Source organism: Notothenia rossii (genome assembly GCF_949606895.1).
Source record: "Notothenia rossii genome assembly, chromosome: 2".
Classification (NCBI taxonomy): Eukaryota; Metazoa; Chordata; class Actinopteri; order Perciformes; family Nototheniidae; genus Notothenia; species Notothenia rossii.
The window spans coordinates 36,048,677-36,076,195 of record NC_136904.1 but is presented as its reverse complement, the minus strand read 5'-3'; the positions used below and the strand labels follow the sequence as shown (position 1 = coordinate 36,076,195).

The 27,519-nt window shown below is 40.3% G+C and overlaps 1 protein-coding gene across 2 annotated transcripts in view; it reads left to right on the top strand.

Annotated features, from left to right (window-relative positions):
* rhpn2 (rhophilin, Rho GTPase binding protein 2) overlaps positions 1-27,519 on the top strand; it is a 35,935-nt gene that overhangs the window by 4,367 nt on the left and 4,049 nt on the right. Inside the window, exons 2-13 of one of the 2 annotated variants that reach the window (XM_079664243.1) lie at positions 2,783-2,898; positions 7,753-7,881; positions 13,794-13,869; positions 14,564-14,641; positions 15,270-15,394; positions 16,160-16,326; positions 18,427-18,614; positions 18,785-18,941; positions 20,869-20,988; positions 21,504-21,698; positions 22,060-22,106; positions 24,378-24,524. In XM_079664243.1, the coding sequence (XP_079520369.1) occupies positions 2,783-2,898; positions 7,753-7,881; positions 13,794-13,869; positions 14,564-14,641; positions 15,270-15,394; positions 16,160-16,326; positions 18,427-18,614; positions 18,785-18,941; positions 20,869-20,988; positions 21,504-21,698; positions 22,060-22,106; positions 24,378-24,524 (1,545 nt within the window). Of the gene's footprint in view, positions 1-2,782; positions 2,899-7,752; positions 7,882-13,793; positions 13,870-14,563; positions 14,642-15,269; positions 15,395-16,159; positions 16,327-18,426; positions 18,615-18,784; positions 18,942-20,868; positions 20,989-21,503; positions 21,699-22,059; positions 22,137-24,377; positions 24,525-27,519 lie in introns of both variants that reach the window. The other variant, XM_079664242.1, reaches the window with a different exon arrangement.

The window sequence follows — 27,519 nt, the reverse complement described above, 5'->3', positions numbered from 1 at the left end:
AGGCCATGTGCATATATCGCACAATTACACAGATGTAAACCATTTCCAAATCAATCCAAAAGTCATAATATATATCATCAGATTTCCAGAAGTAGAGGTGTGGTATCAAACAATCAGTTTTATGGACTTGTATAACTGTAAAATTGAATAATGAGACATATTATATTGGTCACTGATCAGCATAGTGTTGGTATGTAGTACCAGGATCATCCCTTTGGAATGCATGAGTGGACGTTTTATAGCGTGCCACTTATTAAAAATAGAAACAAACTGCTATGGTTACTATCAACCACTAGCCTCTCCCTTGTTCTCTAACTCAAACATACACCTGGGTTTCTGATGTAATGATGACGTGACACAAACTCCAATAAGCCCACACCCTACTATGATTCTAAGAATAGCTCCTGCATCTGGCAGCCTCAATACATCTCTATTGTGAAACTAACAAGCCTCTCATTTGTGTGAATGGTTAATCATTACACTGGCAGGTCACTGAAGTGTTTGCACAGGAACACCCGAGTGAGTGGTTGTAGAGAAGAGGCTGAGTTTAAGACCCCATTTACAAAGGAACGCATACGAAACGCAAACTAACCGAATACGATATCAAAAAAGTCTTCCGTTCACATGAGACCTCTCGAAAGCGCTGGAGACACTGTAGTACATATGCCGGCCTGTAAGTGGCGCCACAAAATACACCAAAAGCCGCGAAGAAGACCCCCGAGCATGGTTGCCATGGTTGCCCCTCTGTTTATGCCCCCGAAAGTATAGGATGTTTCAGTTATGTGGAACACACTTTGTAAATCACAAATACAATAAGGGCATTCTACTATGAAATAGTAGATAATAAAGAATCATGGAGGTTCTTTAATTGTTTTTTATCGGCCAAGGTGCAGTGGAAACAGGTGGGCTTTCAGTCTGCTACGGGAGATGTGTAGACTATCTGCATGCCTAATATCAATGGGGGGCTCGTTCCACAACGCTTGTTTTTGTTAAGGGGTATCTGGGACCCATTGGTATTGAGGGAGTAGAGAGCGATTGGCTGATGCACGTGCTGAGGTGTAACATTAAACCATGTCCTGGATGTAGAATGGACCGGATCCGTTTACATCCAGGAGGCCAGTATCGGTGTCTTGGAGCGGATTCGGGCAGACACTGGCTGCCAGTGAAGGAGGCTAAAGGTGAATTGCTCCCTGAGATAGAAATATGAGGAATTGCCATGTGATTGACGTTGTAGCTATGTGTCATCTCTGCTCACAGGAATGTTGTTACCTGCATTTTTGTTGACTTCTGACGTTATCTACAAATTGGATCATGTACTGCTGACCTCATACTTAGTCAGATAAATGAATTAGATGAAAATTTGTTGTGGACTGTAAACTAACTGGTTATTCTAAGCTTACAGGTTTCTGTGCTTCATGCTGGTTGTTTCCATTGTAATACAGTGCAAACCGCACCTCTGCTGTGAGTCAGTCCGTATGAATGTCTAAGGCCACTTTATCTTTGCTGGTGAGTGTCAGCCTGTTGACTTAGTGAGGCTGGGACACTTGTGTTTGGGACAAGGACACACAGTGCGGCCACATACAGGCCGTGAACACAGAGTGAGTGCACGTGTGTTTGATCGAACAAGGTGCAGCTTCTCCCACACCCAACTGGTGTTTATGAATAAACATTGACATCATTTAATTGTAATGGCCTAATGTGCTAAAATGGTGACGACAAGCGCAAATGCTGCCTAGTCATTTAGAGGAAATAGCTAATAGATGAATCTGGGTTAACATTTTTAGAACAAACAAGTGAAGATGGTCAGTTTTGGCCCTGACTAAACTCTCTGAACGAGGGTTCGACTTACATACACTTCAATAACCTAGACATAGGGAAGCAATATGGGGTCAAGGACACCTCTACATGTTGACTACAGGGACTGGGGATGTAACCAATGATCATTTTACACCTTGGAGCCACATCTGCTTCCTTAAAAGTCTTTTTTTGTCAGTCACAAACCCAAAGATATTCACTTTAATAGTATATACATCTGAGAAAAGCAGGACAAGCAGGACAACTCCATGTTTTGCTGGAAACAGCATTTTCTGACATGTTTTAAAAATATGACTAATGTTTAATCAATTATCAAAATAATAACAATAAACTATTTTTGGATCGACTAATCTTTGCACCTCTACAATCATTTAAAGGTGGGGTAGGTAAGTTTGAGAAACCGGCTAGAGATATACTTTTTGTTATATTCAATGGAATACTCTTAACATCCCGATAGCAATGAATATAATATAATAAGTGCTTTGACCAAAAAAACATAAAATGTTTTTCATCTGTGGAAGCAATAGTACTGTAAAAAGCACGACCAATCATCTGAGCCGGCCCGGCTAAAATAACTGGATGGCCGACCTGCCTGTCAGCCTTCCATCTGTGCACAAACTTATCTCGTGCTCTCATTGGTCATGTGCGCGTTCGTGTGTTGGAGGAGGGGCTCTGTAAGGAAGTGGCAGATTTTTTCCTCACACTCGAGCTGGTTTCTCCAAAATTACCTACCCCACCTTTGACAAAGAAAATACACATTTGGGAGAGACTTGGAATATACAAATAAAGATACATACTGAGTTTGAGTGATTTGATTTATGTTATGTTATTAACCAAATGATGGTTGCAATTGGTCCTACTGCTTCTTGCAGTTTGCACATTTTTTCCGATGCCCATGTTTTTGAAAACGTATTCACCCAGGATTTGATCTCCTGCTGACCTGTGTTCCCTCTTCTCCTTGCCTCAGGGTTGCAACCCGTTTGCAGCAACCGGACGGAGCAAACTGCAGAACAGACGAGCGACTGTGAACCAGCAGATCATCAAACAGATGAGGATGAGGGCTGGAGCCGAGAACCTGCTGAAGTAAGACCTCAAATGATGACAGATAATACATGCACGTATCTGTGTCTGCTTATCTCTCACGCCATTCATCCGTTGTTATTTATTTAAACGCATTGCTAGTCAGTTATGTAATCAAGGTATTTGTGACCTCTAGTAAACTTCAGTGGGTCTGTTGATGTTGGGACGCATTGGTTTGGTGTCCTTCATTGTTCTGTCATGAATTCTTAAGATACTTCAAACGACAGACGGCATTAGGCAACACCTCAAAGAAGAGCAGTCCATGAACCATGAAAACACAGATCTGTGGTTTAGGAAATCAAAATACTTGATTTATTCCTGGAGAATTTGGGTTTTGTTTTGAGTTTGATTACATTTCAGAATGAAATACATTTCCGATAAAAATATGTATACAAACATAAGAAGTTAAAATAAGGATTTGTGATAAATTTAAATAAATATATTTATGTAAACAATTGATCTTAATGTTAAATGTCCAATTACATGTAAATGAAATAGCATAACAATATTGTGAACAATGTTGCACTATAACATTTAACATGTATCAACATAAATACAGTTTTGTAAAAGTATTCATCAACATATTATTGATTATCTTCACAAAGGTGATGGTGAACTTAGTGGGTTATGTTTGTTAACATCTTTCTGAGCATGGTTTGTGACATGGTGCTTATTGTAACGGCAGTGCACTGGTCTCAGACCAAATGCATGTCCCTTCCATAAGATTATAAAATAACAGAGACATTTCTCCTTCCTGCTGAAAAACCTGTTCCTGCAGGATAGAAGGACTGATTTGAGATCAGATTACTCAGCAGGTACAATGCAACAGAGAGAAATTAGGACGTTTACTGTCCTCTCTCATACACCATGAAACTTCACACTTTTTATTTTGGCTCGGGGGCTTCTAAAAGAAAAAGCTATTTTGCTCAATGATGTTTTCTATATATTAACATACAACCTTGCCTAAAGGTTAGTACACTGGTTAGTATCATTGTAAACCTTAACCCTTAGCTCTGCTCCACCAGTCAAAAGTAATGTGCATGTTTGCCCAGTTGCTCTTGACCAACAGTGCAGCGTGTACCTCTTTTACGGTTCTTGTTATTCTCACTCTTCAGGCAAATACTTCAGATGAACTTTACAGAACAGAGGTGATTCTCATAAATACTTTCTCCTGTTAGTGTCATATTTAGACACGTGCAGTTTTTTTCCCCAGTGTGCAATTGTAGACCAAGGTTTTGGTTTCCTCTGAAGAGCTGACATGTTGGTTATCATCACACATTTGTTTTGGTGTTATGTAAGGCTATCATATTTCAGGAGATCGTTCTTGGAGGTACAAAAAGATGTGTGCTAATGTGTGCTGTTGCCAGGCGTATCCGATAGCTGTGGGTTTTACATTTTTTTGTAAGATTAGATTATATGTTCTATTTGGATTATTTTATTCACAGCAGCATGTAAACAATGCATTGCACCTGAATTGCAAATTCATTAAATAAAAAATAACTCCCAGAATATGTGATAACAGCATAGAGCCTTTGCAAACCATCTACATGCACAAAAACCTATATAACACAGAAAAAAGCAAAACAGAAAACCGTTATTTTCTAAAGGGGCTGCTATTGAAAAAAGGTGTCTTGTGCCTTCACTGAGGCTTTAGTCTGAAAAACAAAAGGTACCGCAGTGCAATGAGCCTTACACTCTCCTGCTTGGACTGTAGATTCAGCTCTCTTTCCGTTTGTGTAAGTCTGGTGAGGGAGGATGTATGTGTGTGTGTGTGTGTCTGTGTGTGTGTTTCTGTGTGTGTGTGTCTGTGTCTCTTTGTGTCTGTGTGTATGTGTCCATTAGGCCTGTCTAAGCCTACTGTCAGCTTCAGAAGCCCCCACATTCCTCCAGTACTTCACATGGTCTGCCCAGCCAAGGCCAGGGGCAAATGGACTGTGTGTGTGTGTATTTTTGTGAGTGTGTGTTTGTGCAAGTATCCTCCAGCCCAGCTGCAGCCCAGATAACAGACTGGGTGCATTTTTGAGTACCAGGTATGCTCCTAGCTTTATTTTTAAATCATATGCCAGACTGCAGTTTATATCCGTGATCTTCCATCTGGTTGTCATGGCGATCTCACCTGTTTGGACATCCACCTGTGTTGCCATGTCAAAAACAGATTCACATCGACAATTATCCAAATATTCCAGAACCTTTTTCATGGAGGTTGTGCCAAGTATATTACAAAAATAGCAGCGTAAATAGGTCGTATTAAAGAGTTTGTATTTATGGCCCATGTAACCTAACTCCTCATTGTTATCGTCAACCTTTTTTCTCGTTTCCTCTTGTTCTGCATTCCTCCTTCTATCAGCAACAGGTGGAGTCACTTTGGTCAAACAAGTTCTTCCCTTCTCTTCTATTTCTTTCCATTTCTCTTCTCTTCTATTCGCCTCTTATCTTTCCTCGCTTCTCTTAAAAGTGATAATGGAAGAGAGAAAAACACTGACAGGTTTACAACAACAGAAATGCAAAGTAAACACCCGTATGCAGTCCTTTAAAAGAGTACTTAAAGGTGGGGTAGGTCATTTTGGAAAACCAGCTCGAGTGCGCTAGCATTTAAAAATACACAGCCGGAAAAAATCTGCCACTTCCTTACAGAGCCCCTCCTCAAACACACACGAACGCACACATGACCAATAAGGGCACGAGATAAGTTTGTGCACAGATGGAAGGCTGACAGGCAGGTAGGCCATCCAGTTATTTTAGTCGGCCCGGCTAAAATGATTTTTACAGTACTACGGCTTCCACAGATGACGTTTTTTATTGTATTTATTGTCAAAGCACTTAAGATATTCATATCTATCGGGATGTTAAGAGCATTCCATGGAATATAACAACAAGTGTTTCTGAAATAAATGACATATACCACCTTTATCTGATTTTAGTGTTGCACTTCTATTTAACAAAAACAGTGGCCAGGATTTTCTCACTTTTAGTCCCAATTACTGTCAAGCTGTCTCCTGTTTTGTAACCCAACAGATGTTCACTGGTTATTGGTTTAGGTGTTTTTTTAAACTTTAGAAAGCTACAGAAGACAGTATACAACTCTGTCCCCCAGGCTGCCTAGCAAACCTCTCCAGGAGTAAACTCAACGTAATGTGTAAAATAGGGAGAGTGCCCTTTAAAGCTTTAAATAATAAAGAGTAATAATCTTGGTCAACGCGTATTACTATCAGATATTTTAGGCGTCGAGGAAAAATACAACTTACTATCAATCTGCCAGAAAAAATGCTTTTCCAGAAAAGAGGATGAGGGAACTTTGGTTAATACCACATTTGCTGGTTTACTGTCCCATTCCCACGCTCTGTGGGATGATATTAGATATTAAATGAGATATTAATAACAGCCTCTGGGCTGGCAAACTGGCCAAACCACAGCACATCCACCTCCTCCATCATGATGGATTCCTCAGGCCAGGCCTCCTCAAAAGCCCTTCAGCGCGCCAACAGGAAGTGATGCCATTATGATCATAACATAAGAGTTTTATGGAGAGAAGAACTACAGGCAGTAATTAAGAGCATTAATCAAGACCAAAGAGCGGAGCACCAGTTTTGAAGATCAAACTGTTGGATAGTACGAGAGTTTCCATAGACTCCTGAAAAGTGTTAAGACATGCTTCATTACACAGAATAATTACTAATATTTTGTTAATGGGCCCCATAAGGCTTTTTTCCTGGGTTTCCCTTTCCTGCAGTGTGTTTTCTTTAAAGGTTTTTGTCCATGTAAACGGCTGCAAACAGTGAAACCCCAAAGTCCCCTTTTCCACATTTGATGAAGTTGTCACCCTGACAATGAAAAATAAAAGATTATTAATTTTAATTTAGCCTTCAAAGACTCTTGGTTAAACCATGTCATCTCATTTCTGCCCTTTAAACTCCATTTTAAATATGAACTTGACTTCAGCCTGCCGGTGGCTTCTTCACATCTCACCTTTGTTGTTAAGAGTCACTTCCTGTGTAATGACAGGGTAGAAAGAAAGATCAGGTGACAGTGACAGTGACACATCTCCGGACAGGAGTTTAGGTTTTTTGCGTGCACATATATTTAGCTAATGTCTCCCATTAGACACACCAGAGATTGGGTTAGGATTCCCTGGGAAACAGAGATAAGGATACCGTGAGAGCACTGAGCTCAGCTGTGTGTGTGTTTGCTTGTATCACCATGGATGCATGTCACAAACTGACAATGCATTATAAAATCACCTTTACAAACGATCCATTCCCTTTTTCTCTCAATGCTATGATTCACATAAACCTGTCACTTGACAACACACACAATCTTATCTCTGTTGTGCAGTGAGCCATTTCCCATTGTCACACACACACACACACACACACACACACACACACACACACACACACACACACACACACACACACACACACACACACACACACACACACACACACACACACACACACACACACACACACACTTTTCAATAACTTATATAACATATATTTTTGAAGTGGTGCGTTTGCATGAGTCTTTTGAAACTCAATGTCACAGTTCTCTTGATTTCACCATGGTAATAAGCTGATGAACTACACATGGATTGCAACTGTGAGTCACACTTCTTGATGGAGCTGTAGTGTGCTGGGGAGTAAATCAAGTTCACAGCTGGGCAAAGTGACGCACATCTGTGGTTAGGAATACCATGGGGAGCACAATGTTTTAATAATCAGCTGCAGGAAACTTTTGGATATGTCAAAGCGGATAAAATAAGGCGGATCACTTCTGCTCTTTATTTTAAGTTTCATAACCAATTTTTTTATCCCAATTTTTCATATTCTGTTTTCCTCAAATCTCTCCCTTGTGCAGGGCTACATCTAACAACAAGGTCAAAGAGATGGTTCTGTTGGAGCTGAGCTACGTCAACTCCAACCTGCAGCTGCTGATGGGACAGCTGGAAGGACTCAACAGCTCGGTGGAGGTCTACCAGAACACCCAGTAAGTCCAATTACTACTGATTCTACTAATGCCTCCACCAGTGCAGTAGAATAGAAAGGTAGCATCACAAGAGCTCCCTTGATAAAAGACAATGGGGCTTTTACATCGGATTTTGGAATATTGCAATACAATAGATCTGTAGCAAACACACACACATAGTTGAAAGCTAAATGCGATCACCAGAAGTGAAAAAGCATCACCACCGCTAAGCTAAAGGCTAATTAGTTTGGCGTGCTGAAGCAGTCTCATTTAGCCACTTGTTACCAATCACCTTTTTTAAAACACATAAATGCATCAGACATTCACCGTGTTTATTGAAATATTTTATGTCATAGAACAAAACTGGAAAATCTCATAAGCTTGTCTTTACCACAGACTTTATTTTGGGCCTTCAAGAAAAAGTAATTAAAAAAAAAACACTGACAAGGAAAGAAAATGCTCATTTCCGGTTGTAAGGTCATTCCTGCTCCTCTCTATAGATGAACTACTTTGTTAGCAATATTAATAAAAGTTGTACATGTATAGGCGTAGCAGCACAGAAGTTTATACATGTGCCAAACAAGCTCTCATTAGGGAATTGATGAAATGGAGTTTTAAAGCAACCATAAGAAAAGCTCTCTTGAGGCTGCAACTCATTGTGCAGGTTTGTTTGTTACCCACACAGCTATTTGGCACCGTTGGTTCAAACTTTCCTCATCAACTCAAATGCTGCGCTTTTGTTGTCAGTAGCAATGCATCCGCAGGCATAAGAATGTAATTACTTACATTTTTTCCGATTAATTAAATGTTAACTTTCATGCCAACTGCCTTTAATGAGGCTATGGAAGAAATTGCGTGTTAAAATGCAGTCAGTGCTTTCCAGTTTACAAACAAACGACCCTGGCCTGAATCTTGAGCTGATTTTAATTGACTAAACTCGCAAAAAAAAGGACTGTTCAAGTCATGCAAAGTCCTTAATCTGGAAATCTAAACCTCAAACCTCTGAGGTTTAGATTAAAAACACAGACACAGTTTTGATTGGCAGCCAACAAGAGAGTGATCTGGCTCTGATGCTATGTGGTTAAGTCATCATGCATTCTTAAAGATGAAAGAGGCTTGATGACAGAGGAGGAGACAAAACGGGCGTATGGAGGAAGAGCGTGACAAAGAACAACACCAAGACAAAGTGGAAGAGTTTGTTGTTGGGGAACTGAACCAGCTGGTTTCTGTGAGACAATGCACAAAGCAACAAGGAAGCTAGGAACTGAACTTGTATGCAAACTAAGATTAACATAGAGTTCAAAGCTGCTCTCAGTGGGTCTGATGATCAGGTGTGTGTGAGGCTCTGGTGTTTTCCTCTTCAAAGGCAAGCCAAGTTTATGGGGCGTGGATGAAAATGCAGCATGTACATCATCAGGATGCATGTAAATCTACAGGTCTATCGAAGTGTAGAAAGATATCTGAAGATTAGCGCCTGTCTTTGCTGTAAGTAAGGTCCAACCCACTGACTGACACTGAGCTTTAAAGCTCACTTTGGTGCTTTGAAAATAAAAGCACTCAGTTGACAGAAAGCTAGCACTTCAGCGGCTTTGTCTCGATTTGAGAAACAACAACATGATAAACTCTAGGCCAAATACAAGTTTTCCATTCGCTACATATCAAATGTTTTAGTGTGAAGCATAATCATTAAAGGTGATCAAATATGGTATCGGCTTCTTTTCATATAAACAAACATAATGTCAAAAAACTCACTTTATATTATCCTTCTTATTACACGGTTACTTACTAAAAAGACACAAACCAACTAAGATTAAATGCATAAATAACTGCCCAATATCGTAATTGACCAATCAAGTATTAAACGTAACCCTTTGATAAGACCCTTTAAAAAATATATAAGATAGTGTTATTCTTGCTGATTTAACAAAGCTATGATTGAATCATGTCTGCGGACAGGAGGCTTTTTAATAAAAACACTTAAGACCTCAATGAACCATCTGCCAACACACACACACACACACACACACACACACACACACACACACACACACACACACACACACACACACACACACACACACACACACACACACACACACACACACACACACACACACACACACACACACACACACACACACACACACACACACACACACACACACACACACACACACACACACACACACACACACACACACACACACACACACACACACACACACACACACACACACACACACACACTTCGGTAGAGGATGCCAGGTTGCCCATGGCAACAAATCCCAACAAAGTGAAGAGGAAGGTAGGGAGATGGTTGAGGATTGTGAGAGATGGGGTGTTGTATGGTGGTAACTGTGGTAACCTGTTAGAGGGTCATTGAAAGAAAACTTGCATTTTTTTGTGAGTGATTTTTCATTCCAAAAACATTTATTAGGGAATTCTAATGAGGTCCAGACCTAGTTAGGGGTTTCTTGTTAAAACACTCACTTTCATTGGCACACCCCATTTGCTTCTCCCTGAGTCCATTATATGGTATTATTTTAAATACAAACAATACCATTAATGGTAATAAAAAAACAACATTCACTTAAATAAAACAGAAAACTATTATCAGTCAACAATTAGACACCAAAATATGTCTGTCTAAATGTATTTAGTCCTGACAAAACAACCTCCTTTTATTTCATTGCACAACACCCCATAGAATAGACTATTAGTTAAAAAAAATACATTAAAATCTTTCACATTCAACAGCTACAGCTTGGTACAATCATTAGGCCTGATTGTTCTCCGTCACATGGGATGAGAGAGTCTCAAGTGTGGGAACACTCAGCCTTCTTGCCAGGCTCTCAGAGAAACACCTGCTCCCTCCAGAGACAATAGGCATTCTGGGAAACTACCGTCATCTCTCCAACATTGTGTGTCCGAAAATGAGTGTTCACACCACCAAATTGACAAAAAGGTCATACATACTGGTGTACAGGTAACACAGGAATATTGGATATTTTGAGAAAGTATTTTTCAGTGGGATGACGCCACAATGGAGAGTTAGCCTCCTCCTACCAGCCTGAAATACAACCTATCAGTGTCAAGCACGGAAACAAAAAACTTCTCCTTGCCTTTCTACCCTTTTCTCACCGCCTTCCTCTGTGGTTATTTCTCACTCAAACCAGATTCAGCTGGTTTAGGCATGGGGTAATGCATAACAGAAAGTACATATATTACTGGTGCAGTACATGCTGTACATAATGTTAGTGACCTCCTTGAACCACCCCATTAGAAAAATAGCAGTAACTCACTGTATTCTGGACATCTTATCACTAACACTGTATGAGACATTCCTTAAGTGTCACTCATAGTACCTACATGTTTACTACTTGTACTAGGATTTGTGTTTGTTCAATTCATCTTTGTAATGTTCAGGGCTTGGACAGCTAACTGAGATGACTTAGAGACTATCTGAAGAGCCAAAGTGATGACACAAGAAAAGATAAAGATATCAGCACCACAGGACGCTGCATTCACTGCTACACTGCTGAGATAGCGTGGAAAGAATCCTTTGCCGTTGTCTATCAACTGAGATTACGTTGGAGAGACGAAACTCTCTGCTCTTAAAACTGGTTGCCTCATCTAGTAACAAGGGGGGAATGGTGTGAAATGATCACACATTTAATGTTTAGCTGGATTTAAATCATACAAATAATCTTCTTCTTAAATTAGTACACTTGAATGAATGCAATCATGCTACAGGTATGTGTTGCTAACCAAAACGTATCGTTTTGCCCCACTGCTTCCAGTTTTCATGCTAAGCTAAGCTAACAGTGTCTTGGCTTGAGCTCAATATTTAGTTGGCAGACATATTAAGTGTATACATATTTTCTTATGTTAATATAAGCAATAAATCAAATAAGCACACCTCCCAAACGATGTAACCTTTTCTACCGGTGTCTACTGAGTCAAAGAGCCCAGGTTTTCAGAATGGATAGCTATAGGCCTAAATATATCAGTTTAATGTGTAACAAAACAAAATGATGTTTACAATATGTATATGCTGACTGTATACTGTAAGCCCGCAGTGATCTCCAAGTACTAATGGATTGCACTGCAGCCTCTATCTGGCTCTGTTACTGATGAATGAGGGTTTGAGTGATTCACAGAGCCAGTATGCCAGTGGAATGCCTCCTTATCATCAAGTGATGAATGAGTGTGAGGATTAGTTTTTTCAACCTTGCAGTTTTGACATATTGTGCAATGGAAAAGGCTGTACAAAATGTTTTGATAGGAAGAACCCTGATTACAACAGTTTGGGTCAAACTACATCATGGTGCTGGACGTGCTTCCTGCCCTCATTGGAAGTCGGTTTCGAGTAACAAAATGCCTCGCGAATCCAGATGCTGGTTTTTTAAAAAAGCAGTTTATTTTGTAACACCTCATTTTCCTGCTTCAAGTAGGGGGAGAGATTTGTGTTTTTTCAGACTCAGCCTGATAAGCAGCAGGTTATATTTCCTCGGCTCTGATAACGAGCTGAACTTGCTTTCCATCTGTCAGCAGCAAAGACCTCAGGCTTCATACGACCAGAAAGCATTACAGCTGAGATCAGAAGGGGAAGGTGAACCCGCTGTTTTATGGCAGCCTCTGTTGACTTTTTAGTGGCTTCAAGTAATGGAAGGTTAACAGCCTGCTCTGGCGAAGAAGAGAGGAAAGAGTTGTATGCGTTAGAAAAGCAGGGCCAATGATTTATAAACGGAGAGATGTGAGGCTTAACGCTACTCGGAGACATGGGGGCCCCATTCACCTTTTGAAATCCTCCTACAGCACCATCTGTCTAATCTGGTCTTCCCCCTCTATGAAGATTTAACTTAAGTGTAAACTTTCTCAGGTAACAAAGCTGCTGCTGGTGTGATCCTTGCACTGTACATATTGTTGTTATTTATATATTACATTAAAATAAAAGACAACCAAAAACATAAAAAACAAGTTAACAAATAAATAAATACAAATTGAAATAAAGTTAAACAGGCGTTTGTCTGTAAACCAAATGGTAATCTTGGCATTGAACATACTATTGTTATTTATTTAAACATCTGTATTTCCATGTTTGACAACAGACAAAACAGCCTAGTCATTTTGATATTACACATAAAGTAAAAAGTTACAGAAAATAAATACAAAAATATATTAAAATAAAACACGTTCAAATAAAAGATAAAAAGCTTAGTAAAGTAAATAACGTTTAAAAAAAATACAGCACACAGTGGTTTATATTAATTGTTAAGGATTCCAAATATAACATTGTTATAAAAAAATATATAAAAGTCCATAAGCTTGGTCATTGCATTGTTGCTGAAATGAGTCGTCCATTTAATGGTTCACTTCAAAGTTTAACATCATTAATAAAAAGGCGTCCATATATTCTCAAATAGATCCGGACCATGCTTTAGTGTGCAAGATAACCTTTCCAATGTAAGACTTGATAACATCCGTCCTAACCAATGAGACAGTGAGCTTATTTGTACTATCTTCCTGCTTCCTGGGATATAAACCCAACAGAAGAAGTTTGAACTTCTAGTCTGGCGTGACTTTCCTAACGATGCTTGGTATGTTGTCAAAGGGAGTTTCTTGTTTCATATCTCGTACCACACCTTAGAGTCTGCTTTTCTTCAATGCTAACCTATGAATGCTTTCAGTTTGGCATACATTATACTCACTTTAAGATAAATACTGTCCTTTGTATTTCTAGTCCTGCTGTATCATGTGTTGTCAGCAGTTATTGTCTTTGTTGCCAGCATTTAATATAATTGTCTGTATTTGTGATTGTTCAAGTTTAAATTAGCAACTTCCTTATCTTGGCAATAATAAATAAGGTAACACTAAGCACAGTTTTAAATCGAGCATTAGATAACTCTGTATTTTTATCTTTCTGTTTACAGGGAAACCGCCAACATCCCCCTCATTGCTCTAGGCCTGAAGGAGACGAAAGACATCGACTTCTCCACTTTCTTCAAGGTACAGAATAAGCACCCTTTCATTACAGTAAAAATAAATATAAATAGTTAACATTCATACTTGTGTCTAATGCAGGCATTTCATGATCATTTCAATGACTTTTGGAGTAAAGAGAGACAGAATAATGCTGCTAAACTGTGTTGTATCATCTTTTAAGGGTATCTAACATAACAAACTAACTTGTCAATAAAACCAATTTATGCAGATAAGATCATACAAACTGCTCATTTGCATGCAACATGTTGTTAGGCAGTGTTTTCAATAAGGATTTCAATACTATAAATTGAAGTATTTGGGTCACACTGTCTGCGCCCTGTACTTATGCTTTGAATATATTCAATTTAATTATCCGACTATAAAAAGATCTGTCTTGGTTACCTAAGTGAGTCAGCGGTTATTAAGACTAAAAGAGTTCTCATAAAGGTATGTCCCATGGCGGGGAAGCACTCTCATAAATGTCTTGATTGTAAATGTGCATCCTGTTCAGGTTTATGGGCAGGCTTTGTGACTTTCTGAACATGTTAATGCTGCTCTACTTATTGACTTTAATCACGCAACAGTCTGACTTCTACCTCTGATAAAATGGTAGCTCTCACCATGTTAAAGTGTCCAACTATTGAGCTCAAGAGCACTTCCCCCAAAACTGGCCATAACAAGTTGAATGGAGATGCTAAGCTTGTTTGTGTTCTGACAGGACTTCATCTTGGAGCACTACAGTGAAGATGGGAAATGTTTTGAAGATGAGATTGCTGAACTGATGGACCTGCGACAGGTAGCGCCCCCATACCGTCTGATCTGATGTTATGTGTTTATCATTTCTCTATTATTCTATAACCATACGTTAGCTTTTAACTTCTGCTGGATGCTTGGATAATCTCCACATATTAACAACTGCTTATTCATAGCTGAAGCGTTGAGCTATGAATAAGCATTTGTTAATATATGGAAATGATCCTGCTGAACCAAATGTGTAATTGAACATGTGTTTGCCACAGAACTTATTGTCTGCAATATTCCAAAACCCAATGGAAAAATCCCATTTAGCTTTTTGTTGGCTTTGCCTCAGAAGATCCAGCAAACAAATGTGAGGTGGACATCTAGTTTTTTACGATATTGATCTCTGGGATTTCTGAGAAAGACTTTCTAACATTAGATTAAAGATGAAGAAGCCTCTTAGCTAGCTTATTTGTTAACGTACCATGTCCATGTTAAATCATCACATTTTAAGAAAACCATCAGTGGATAAGAGCAAAGCTATCATTGCTAGATAACATGTGATCAAATAAGTGATCATTACTGAACGATGAAACTCATCTTTAAATAAGTTCCCCTCAAACAACAGCTCTGTGAATAAGTGTTTCATTGTTACAGACTGTATAAGAGACCTTTCTCTGTCCTAGGCTTGCAGAACGCCAAGTCGAGACGAGGCCGGGGTGGAACTGATGGCAAAATACTCAAGTCACCTGCCTCTGATGGAGAGCCGCTTCTTCTCCCCAAGCCGCCAGACTGGCATCTTCTTCACCTGGTACGAAGACAATAGATGAAAACAGCCGTCCTGCTCTTTAACCTACTGTAGCAGCTCTGAGCCCCTACACCAGGGTTTCCTAGAGCCTTTGAGCTTAAACAGCAAAGACTAAGTCAAGTTACTTCCGTAAATCCACGGATCAACTAGTAGATCTCTGCCAAGAGACACCACACTGTGCGGTGACCCAGAGGAGACTGGGTTCATCCCATCTTTCTGATTTGATGATGTCTTCTTACTGAATGTGTTGCAAGCAGAAGGGAAACGCTGTTAAAGAGAGGAATTTGCAATTGGCAAATAATAACAAAACCCTCACCTTTGTTTTCTCATGGTTTAAATCTTTATACTGAACAGAAGAATTTAAATAATGCTTTTAAGGTTATCAGATTAGTAACAAATCTTATCAAGCAGTTTTCATGATCCTCATTTGGAGGATATTTGATGACGTCCAGCGCTGTCTGAAGAGTATCTGACCCCCTACTGACTTCAGGCTCTTCGTTCATTCATGCAGCAGAGATAAAGAAGAGGGGAAGATTAGCTTAAAGGCTTAACCTCAGAGCCTTTAGATGATTTTACAAGACATTGTGGCCAACAGGATTTTATTCCTGCTATATAAACCTGTTTCGTTCCTCCAGGGAGTTCCCAATATCTTAGTTGGTATTTTTAAGTAGCTGTTTATTTTTTTATACTTATGTCTTCAAATTAACATCAATTTCATTATCTTGATTCCTGCTTTACAAAATTGAAATATATGCCTTTTTCCTTCAGGTACGACTCCTTCACAGGAGTGCCGGTGTGCCAGCAGAACCTGTCCCTGGAGAAGGCCAGCATCCTCTTCAACATGGCCGCCCTCTACTCTCAGATCGGTACCCGCAGCGACCGACAGACGATAGTAGGCCTGGAGGAGGCCATCTCTTCCTTTCAGAAAGCCGCAGGTAGGAAGGGGTCGGAGTCATTACAAGGGGCCCTATCTTTGCTTTTTGGGTTTTCCTATTCCTGTAATGTGTTTATATGCGTTTTGTACATGTTAATGGACTGCAAAGGTTCAAATCCCAAAGTTCCCTCCAGAGGTAGTTTCCTCCCACACTGCCCCCCTGACTGAAACGCCTCCACTCCACTCCTTTGTTTACTTCTGACTTCACTATGCAACACTGTAAACATGTGAACAGTAAAGGCACACAATACAAACATGAACCTTAACATTAGCATAATAGGGCACCATTAACTGAACCTGTTAACAGAGAGCACCTATTCTAAATAATAGGGAAAGAAAGATAGGAAAATGGATAATAAACCGTGACATGTACACTTTCTCTCACTAGCCTTTAACATTTTACCTGCAAATCACCCCATCACTACAGCCCACAAATAACCAGTTTTATGGTTTACACAAAATGAGACGTTGATATCCTGTTGCAGAGATTTCCCTAAGGACCTTAACATGAAATGCACGCACTGTTCAACAAAAAATGGATTCAGTGGTTCAAAACAAAGCCCCATTTTCAGAGTACGTGCCAGCCTTCACCCTTTGGCTCGCGCTCCGTGACGGGGAGTGAATGCTCTCAATGTTTCTCTGGCTTCCTGTCATGTGGCTGACCTCCAGAGAAGCACCCAGGGCATGAACTGGTTCCCCAACCCCTCTGAGGTTTCAGGAAGCTCTGACGAGTCTTGATAGAATTATGACTTGGCAGTTTGAGGAGTATAATTACAGCTCTGAACGGGCCATGGCTACGCTGCTATGATAGGCTATAATTTAGGCTTGTACGAATTCAAAACTATTTTGTTGTTATGAGGAACATTGTCACCCGAATGGAGGTGATACTGTAGGCAGGATCGCTGTCTGAAGAAAGGCTGCTGCAGTGCCCTTTAGCCAGGGAAAGAAGACGTTTATAAAGGGAGGAGCCACCCTACAATGGCTGAAGACTAGCGAGGCAGTGCTCTGTTATTAAGTTGTCTCCATCTCTCCTCTGCTAGCTTATTAATCTGTAAAATAAGAGGGAGGCGCTCTCAGTTGGAATGCACAGTCTTATTGCTTCCATCGAGCATGAAAAGCTAATTTAAGAAGGTTTGTGTCTTGGCTCAGCTTTAAAGAAGCACAAGGACATTGATCTGACTGCTGCAGCAACAGGCCCGGGGAAAGGAAGAAGTACATGACAACATGAATCACCCTTACTGTATTCTCTATGTGGAACCTTTTAAAACATCTGTGTAAGAGTGAGGGTTATTGGAGGGTAAAGCATATTGAAGTCATTCTGGGGACTAGCAAACGATTTGTCTCTCGCAAATTGACTATTTGGGTTTTGCCAATGGATGTTCGCTGTTTCCAAACCAATAACTATATTACCAGACTACTAGCATCAGAATAAATCAGTCAAGATCAGAATTGTTATCCTGGGGGAATTGGGTTTCTCTATTTGAAATGAAGTCAATTGAAATAGTAGAACGAACTATGACTATCAACTGTTGAATGCTGTGGGGCTGCTTGTCATATTTCCGAAGTAGACACTTAAAAGCTTTTGTTTATTAAATGTCCCTGGTTTCACCATTAAGGAACCATTAAGAGAAAAATGGTTAAGTTATCTGCAGGGTCTTTTAACCTCAAGCAAATCACAAAAAATAAAGAAATCCTTACTCTGTAGTTTCCAATTAATTACAGGCATAAAAAGGATTTTGATTTAGGTTGCATGCTTTCTTAAACATGGCATCCTTTAGCCCCCCTCCTCCCTTTTTATTTGTTTATAATCCCATTAAAAATGTTGCTCTGATGTCCTTACAGTTCAGAAAGTCTCTTACTTTGGTCATGATCATAACTACCAAATATTCACACCCCTTCAGAGCTCTTTAAATGTTTGTTTACGCAACTGTTATTCTCTTCTGAAAGCATTCTTAGGTGAAACACTGAAAAGGCAATGGATACAACATGTGATTAATTTGGTTTCAATGAGGGGACATTCTTATCATTAAGGGTGTGTATTGTGGCTACACACTTGACATGAGTTGGTTTGCAGCTGGGCTAACCTTTCGTCGTCCCCCAGGCATCCTGAACCACCTGAAGGAGACTTTCACACACACCCCCAGCTACGACATGAGCCCAGCCATGCTCAGTATGCTGATCCGGATGCTGCTAGCTCAGGCTCAGGAGTGCCTGTTTGAGAAGACTGCACTGCCTGGGATCAGAAACCATTTCAATTCCCTGATGAAAATGGCCCAGGAGGCTGCGAAGGTAAATAGCACACACATAATTTAGAACACTGTGTTCTTTCTTTAGCTGTAGGTAAAGTAAATGTTAATAATGTCACCACAGTCTGATTCCTCACTTCTATCAGAGATGGTATCCAGATAAGTGTATTTGAAAGTCTTCTCTCTGTAACTCTAATCCTTATTTCCTGCCAGGTCTCAGAAATCTACGATCAAGTCCATCAGTCCATGATCCAGACGCCAATCAAAGACAATGTCCCGTTCTTCTGGTCCACCATGTCGCAAGTCAAAACCAACCACTACCGCTCCATGGCACACTACTTTGTAGCCTCAGCGCTACTGGACCACCAGTGTAAGACAAACTGAATTGAACACAGATCTGTTGCGTAAAATAATGTGAAAATCAGGGAAATGTAAAGGAAACTTTATTTATCATTATTTGCTTCTTCTTGATTCACGCAATATAATGCATGCTGTTTTTCAGTTTATAAGAAGCACTATTGTGAAAGCAGCATTGTATCTCTGCAATATGTAGTTATTTGCATATAGTGTGCACTGCACCAGGTACACAAATGCTCTCTATAGACACACAGGAATACAAAATAGTAGTTACTACTAACTGTCCTGGCAAAGTCAGCCCAAAGTGTTTCAACACATTTTACGTGATAAGGGGCGGGACATCTATAAGCGGTTGACCAATCACAACAGTGCTACATGTAGTCGGCTAACCAATCAGAGTTTCAGACAGAGGTTGACAGTAGAGCACAACATACAATTAAGAAACCTGAAAATGAGCATACTAGGGCCCCTTTACGAAATATGGGACGATTAAAAAAAAAAATAAGAACAGCTAAAAATTACAATATCAACATTTGAAGCGCAGTGTAAGATATTAATTGTTGTTTGATTTAATAAAAGGCATCGGCTCTAGTCATAAAAAAAACTCCCCCTCCATCTGCAAATTCACCGTACACGTTTAAATCTCCTTTATAATAATATCCTGGGCGTTTACTGGTGAAGTTGAAGGGTGTGATGCATTGGTGTTATGAGACACCTTGGCCGGTTGCTGGACTGAACCACAGCCAGCCACAATGCTATTACATAACAGCTATTTACGCACACACGCACGCACGCACGCACGCACGCACAGAGCCAATGGTACAGAATGGCCAAGTTTCCAGGAACTCAGGGAAGGATGGGCAGCGATTGAGAGTGAAGGATAGAGAGGGATGTTGAAGTGGATGAAATTGAGTAAGTGTACTGTAAAGTGCAGCAGGATTAGAGTGTGTAGCCTCTTAATGCACACTGAGTGAGTGAGAGAGGAAGAGAAGGAAGATGCAGTTGATGGTCATTTTTGCCGCCTTGTTTTTATCCTTTTTTCTTCCTCCTAAAGTTCAATAACTGCAATTTAGAGGGATTGAAGTGACAACCAAAACAGCAGATGATATTGAGTTAACAGTGGATGGACAGGGCTATGAATGGGAACAGTGGAGCAAAGCGGCCTTGAGTGAGGCTGCTCATTAACAGATTCCTGTGTGACTGAGGAGAAAAGAGCAATTAACCAACGGCCTGTACAGAGAGGATTCAGCTCAGGACAGCACAGACTGAAGATAGCTGCAGTTACCAGATGTACTGCATAGCTAAATAAACTGTACATGGGAAATATATATGTACCTTTTAATCTGGTGAAACAAGTGATGGAGGAGAGGAGATGATAGTTTACAAGAGTTAATCAAAGTAGAAATGTGCAACAATGTATATATGCACCGACTTATCTGTAAAGTGTCCCCTCTGCCTTTCAAATGTATATTTTCTTTAACCAATGCAATCGTAGCATCAGGGCATTCAAGTGTCGGCCATTTGTTACAGCATTGAATGTGATCGGTTTTCTCTAAATATTTGTTTGCAGGACAGATGCAAGTCATGCGTTGTTCAATGAAGGCAATATTTTTTATAATTTGTTCTGATGTCAGAGATTTTGAAAACAAACATTATGTAAATGGAGGTTAAATACACATTATACTACATCATTCAAATATTATATGTTATATAACGAAATGCCATATAATCATTATCACAATTGGCCCTCCATTTATCAAAGAGTCACATTTTGAGTGATGTCTCTGTTAGTAAACCTTAAGCCCCTTTTTGGCTCAAGGGCTATCCGCTGACCTCCACAGCTTTAGGATAAAGACTTTGAACCCCAGTGTGCAGAGGGAAGTCAGGGACTCAGCTTATTGATGTTTAACATTGATTCTTGTTGCTCTCTGTGTGTTCAGTGGGCCTCAGTGACGATGAAGACCAGCAGGAGAAGACCTTGTCACAGGTCTACGATCGCCTTCCTGAGGGACACTCTCCTCTTGACATCCTGAAGAAGAAAGATGAACGTGAACGCGTTGGTAAGAGGATAATAGAGAACGGTTGAGAGCAAATAGATTGGTGCTGGTTCACGGTTTTTGTTCTACAGCATCAACTATGTCAGTAAATACCCAACTTGTGAATGCCTAAAGTGTGTCTTAAAAACAGCGGTTTCTAACAAGATGCTAAATTAGACTTTTAAACGTCCTCAGATCCAACATTAGCGGTGAATACGTTAGGTCATACAATTGTGACGGAGTTTGTTTATTGTCTGTGTGAGCTTTTTTTCTTCTGGTGATTGCATTTACGCTTCGAAAAAGTTAAAACTACATTGTGCTAATATGTAAAGATTATCCTGCCGAACAAAGCAATATTACTTAATTGAATGTGCAATGTTAACTTCCGGTAAGCCTACACAAATATTTCATTACTCTCCCCCTCCATGACTTCAGACCTATCTTCCTGGTTAACTGTGTCCCTTTACTTTCCTTATTATCTTATTCAATACAACTTATGCTCATCATTGCTTTGCCAAACCCCCCCCCCCCCCCCCCAGGTAAAGCACACATTCGCCGGGCCATCCTGGGTCACGAGGAGGCTCTGAGGGTCTACAGTTTGTGCCACCACCTTAACAAGCTGCAGGTCCTGCAAGACATCCTGAGAGCCAGCCTGCAGCGCTCCCTCAACAAGAGCAGTGAAAATGAAGAAGACGAAGATTTCAGTGACTACACGGAGGCCCCAGACATCATTTGTGAGTCTTAAATCTTTTCAAAAGACGAATCTGAACACCTGTTTATTTTTTGTTTCTGAGGTGACAGTTATTCCCCCTGTGGTCGACATAGAAACTTTCCTTAGTGTCACCACAACAAATGACAAAGAATGCCAGTGCGTTGATTTGTCTCTCAGGAAATGGTCTCTTAAAAGAAAAAAGGCTACAAGGTTGTGTACCACACCTGCTGCTATCACATGTGATGAGTGACGTTTATTTGCACGTATAGGTGATGTAATGTTTGCACTGCCCCGCCTCTCCACAGGGCCGCAGTTGAAAGGAGGTTGTGACAGTAAACATTGCAGAATAACACCTTTGTTTTTCCCTCCCTTCTTTTCCATAGCTAAAACAGAGCACCGAGCAGAGATGGAGTTTCCTGCTACCACAAAGGTGAAAGTCACAGACTTCTTCCAGAGGCTGGTATGTGGGTTACTAATATTTTCCACTCACAAAACTGTTTTTCGTTGTGTACATGAGGGTTGGGTTATTCATCAAATTACATGAAATAGCTCTGGATTTGTGTTTCTTTTTAACACCCAGTGTCTGTTTCTTGCTATTTCTGAATAAACCAACCCAGAATGAGACTCCTGGAAGCTTTGACACATTTCAGTATTAGCCAATCCAAAGTCATATTGTGTGTTCAAAGCCTGCTGGACTTTCATCCATAGCAACAAACTAACTCTAACAGTGGACAAAGGTGCTCTGGCCCTAGCTTGATTCTTCATGGTGTTGGTGGAGAGGGGGGGTGGGGCATTGGTCTGTTACTCAAGTTTCTCTTCATGTTCTCTAAGGGGCGTTCAATATGCGAGTCACTTCTTTCATTTAGCACAGTTTACAATTACTAGGGTTGCATGATTTAGAAAAAATGACTATTTTAGATAATTTCTGACTGATATTTGGATTACAAAAAAGAAGGCTTGAATATTTTTTGCATATTATCCTCTATAAACCTTCAAATGATATTGAAATTGTCATGGTGTCCTTTTTTCATTGTAAGGAACTGTATCTGTCAAATATTTGGCCAATGTAGTTTTATTGTTCCATCCTATCTACAAGAAAAATATCAAGACTAACAACCTTGGGAGCAAACGATTGTTAAAAAGGTCAAGGGTCATAGATTCCCAGACAGCAGGTGTGAGGAGCCTCTGTGAATAGGTACCTCTTCGGTGCCTGTTGTAAACTCCAACCTCGCTCTTCATTAGCCATCTCAGACTCAAACCTGGGGCTGTGACAAATATTGTTGTTCTTAACTATCAGAGCTTCTATTGAGGTTACACTGTTGTCATTTCTTTATGACATCACGCTAAACAAAACAAAAGAATAACAAAATCCTCAATCCTCACGTTTTGTTCTCGTGGATTTATATACATGTTATTTATGGTGGATTTCCAAAATGAATTGAATGGAAAATGTATCCTCTTTTTTTTTAACTTTGAGATACTTTACCATTCTCTGGATTCAGTGGAATTCAGCTCTTCAAATAGTATCATACTAATAATATCGCTGCAGCCTGATCTTCATCTGCAACATTCCTGAATGAATACACTTGCAAAAAAGCTAATGTTAATTTACAAATGACACCGTTATGAATGTTGCTTTGAAGCATTAGGTGCAGCCCTATTCAAATCCTTTTGGGGACACAGAGACATACATTTGCTTCGGTGATAATCAAAGCAGCGAGGCTGAGAGGCGTCATCTGCTGTTACACAGGCCTTTTGTGCAGGAGAGATGTTCCCATCAGATAACAAGAGTATCAATGGAGGATAGCATTTGGCTTCAGCAGTCTAAAAAGTAGGACCTGTTTCTGATCAATTAAGGGAAAAGGTCCATGTGATGATGTCCCTTTTTAATGTATTACTCATCAAAGACATTTTCCCAATTACAAATGTAAGATTACAGCTTCTTAATTATGATTGCTTTAAAAGCTTGGTCTCTTATCTGTGTCAGTTTGAAACGCAACATGAGCACTTTGTGCTTTAGTGATTCAGGATCATTTAACAAAGCGTTACATTTTGATATACAAACTTTCATGTGTAATTACACATAATCAATATTTACAGCCAAGTACTGCATATCTGCTGCATTCAAATACACAATTAAGATATTGATTGATCGGAAATTGGGTTTCTAAACAGTCCATTTTTTGATGGAGATAAGAGAACAAATTAAAATGATATATTTGTATACAAACACGAGAAGATAAAGTAAGAATTTGCAATAAAAATATAAGATAAAATAAGGTATGTATGTAAACATTAAAATGTCAAATAAAAGATAAAATAGAATAAAAACATAAGAAGTTAAAGTAAGAATGTGCACATTGTAGTAATATGTTAAATATTATGCAAAATGTTTTCATATGAATCCCTTGGTTTAAAAAGCACACTGGTAAGAGTGCTGGTGTTAGAGATCATTTAAATAGGACTTTCCTATCCCCCTGAGTGTAAGTAGTATATGTACTGATGTTATAACAGGTCACAGATGTAGACTTTAATTATGTCTAACCAGCCTGTAAAGACACACAAAGGATTATTATGTTATTATCAGTTTCCCTCAGGCTGTCACCAACATCTTTGAACTCTAGGAGAGGATATTATCCACTTGAGTCAGGAGAATCTGGAGCCATATTAACCCCAACCTCCCCACACTGTCTCCTCTCAGGGCCCTCTGTCAGTGTTCTCCGCTAAGCAGCGGTGGACGGCCCCGCGCACAATACAGCTCCACCCTGAAGACCGGGACCTGGGCTTCACCCTGAAAGGAGAATCACCCGTCCACGTGGTGTCGTTGGACCCCCTCTGCCCAGCCGCTGTGAGTCAACCACTATTAATTACTTTTGCCTGAATGTGAGAAAATGGGCTCTGTATAGTGTGCGTTTAGCCATTGTGAGGAGCTCCTAACACACGTTGTCTGCAAGGCTATCTATATAAGCAGGCAGGTGAAACTAAGGTGTATTGAAAGTAAATTGCAGCGTCATGGCAGGTGTTTCCATCCAAAAGACATCACAGCTGGACCACTACCGACTTGATGATTCAAAAGAAGGCTTTATTCTAAAATACTGCATTTAATCATTAAATGACACGACTACACGCTAGGACGGTCAAAAACGTGTTTCTCTCCAAGCTGGCAGACTTTCAGCATCTTACTCACATGAAGTAGAAGACACATAACCTTAGCATAGTCCAATACTATCAATATATACTAAACTAAACAAAAGTGGTGGTATTATTCAAGTGATATCTATCAGGCTAACATACATATCCTTTCTCAAATATAAGCATGTGCTTAAGTGGCTCCAACACCTGGATCCTTCTTTTTAATATATGTTCACAGTATCATTTTCTTCATTTGGATTGTCTATGTTTTTTTATCCTTGCAGAGGGGATCCTTCTCAGTTGATTTCCACCACGTTTATTCTATGTTTCCCTATATTTTGGGTGGGAGTTTTTCCTTGTGTGCAGCAAGGGTCGAACAACAGTGTTTGCTGTACAGTTGATCAATCCCAGCAAAAATCATCCTCAGATTTGTTTCTATGAAACTCCTGTTACGGATTGTGTTGTTATGGGAGTAGTTCAGGTTTTTTGAAATGGGATTGCATAAATGACAGTCGGAAAGAACAGATAGGAGTACTGCCATGGGAGCAAAGCAATGTACTCCTCTTTCTGTTAGACTTTAATGCCACATGCATAGGTGGCTCAATATGAACTCTGCAACACGATTCACTAGCAGGGAGTGACTTGGTCTACAACTAACAGCTTAAAGTGTAGGCATGCCCACCTCTTGAATATCAAATGAGTTCTAATGTATTATTTTCACAGAGAACCTTTGATTCATTGAAGTCCTTCTCAGAAACCGAAACAGGATTCAGCCTCAAAGAATGTAGGAGGTGCCCCCTCCCCCCCCCCCCCTTCCCCCTCCCCCCACCTCCTCTCTGGCTTCTCATTTAATTAAGAATCCGTATTTATTCTCTGCAATCCCTTTTCAGTCTGACAGATCATTAAGCGGAGATGACAAAGAGCAGACTTCTATTAATCCAGGCAGAGAAACAGATTAGCTGTATTACACAAGTGTAACTAGGCCAACCTCCTTTTGAATACTGCATTTATTTTTGGAACTGATCAAGTTATCAGACAGAAATATCTAATGTTGTGTAGATTAGGCTGGTTTCCCACATACTCTCTAGAACAGACCTGGGCACTGTACGGCCCCCGGGCCACATACGGCCCTTTGGTTGACTCTGACCGGCCCGTGTAAGGTTAATTGGAAATTACAAAATAAACATATTTTCAAATTTTACCTCATGCATGGACTAAAGCTGCAATGCTTTTATTTTGAAGTTGTTTTTTATTCACGTACATAATGACGCAATACGTCAAATCAAGACGTGCGCGTTATTGGATAATTGTCACAAGACGACTTTAGCGCTCAAAAATGTCAGCTGATGCTAAAAAAAGAAAGGTAGATGCCGAATGTAGGGTTTTCAACAAAAATTGGACTGCTAAGTATTTATTTACTGAAGTCGGAGGTAAAGCCGTGTGTTTAGTTTGCGGGGAGCAGATCGCCGTGTTCAAGGACTACAATTTGAGTCGGCATTACGAGACGAAACACGCGGAGAAATACAAAAACTTGACTGATGCTGAAAGGGCGCGCACATCGAACGCTTTGCTATCTAAGCTGCAAAAGCAGCAAGGCTTTTTTACCAAGCTTCACACATCCAAGGATGCAGCAACCAAGACCAGCTTCGTGATATCCCACAAAATAGCTAAACACAGTAAGCCATTCTCAGAGGGGGAGTTTGTCAAAGAGTGCTTAGTGGACTCTGCAGCACTAATATGCCCTGAAAAAAAAGAAGCCTTTGAGCAAGTCCCGCTGTCCAGGCGAACCGTGACGAGAAGGATCGAGGACATTGCGGGGAATCTGGAGCTTCAGCTGCAACATGAAGTGGCAAGTTTTGACTTTATCTCCTTGGCTTTGGACGAGAGCTGTGATGTCCGCGACACAGCGCAGTTACTCGTATTTGTCCGTGGGATAACGCCGGACTTCAAGATTACGGAGGAGCTGGCAGCAATGCGGCCGATGAAAGGGACGACGACAGGGAGCGATCTGTTCACGGAGGTAAATGCGTGCATGGACACGCTGGGACTGAAATGGGACAGACTGGCAGGTGTCACAACAGACGGTTGTCCAAATCTTACAGGTAAAAATGTTGGACTTTTGAAACGTATGCAAGATAAAGTGACTGAAATCGACGCAGATCAGAAATTGGTATTTTTGCATTGTATTATACACCAACATGTGTTGTGCAAGTCAGTGCTAAAAATTCACCATGTTATTGATGTTGTTACTAAAATAGTAAACTTCATCAGGGCACGGGCATTGAATCACAGACAGTTTGTTGCACTTTTGGAGGAGCATGAGACTGAGCATAGTGACATCGGCTACCACACAGCTGTCAGATGGCTCAGCCTGGGCAAAGTGCTAAAAAGAGTTTGGGACCTGAAAGCAGAGATTCAAGAGTTTTGTGAGAAGAAAGGCAAAGACATCCCAGAGCTCTCAGACGAGGACTGGATGGCAGATTTTGCATTTGCTGTTGATGTGACTGCACTGATGAATGAACTGAACACCAAACTGCAAGGCAAGGGCCTTTTTGTTCATGAAATGCACAGCCTGGTGAAGGCTTTCATGAGAAAGATGCAGTTTCTTTCAAGCCAGCTGGAGAGCAACACTCTCACTCACATGCAAACCCTGAAAGAAGTCACACCATCAGCTGATCACCTCCGCAGGTACTCATCCATGTTAGGAGCAT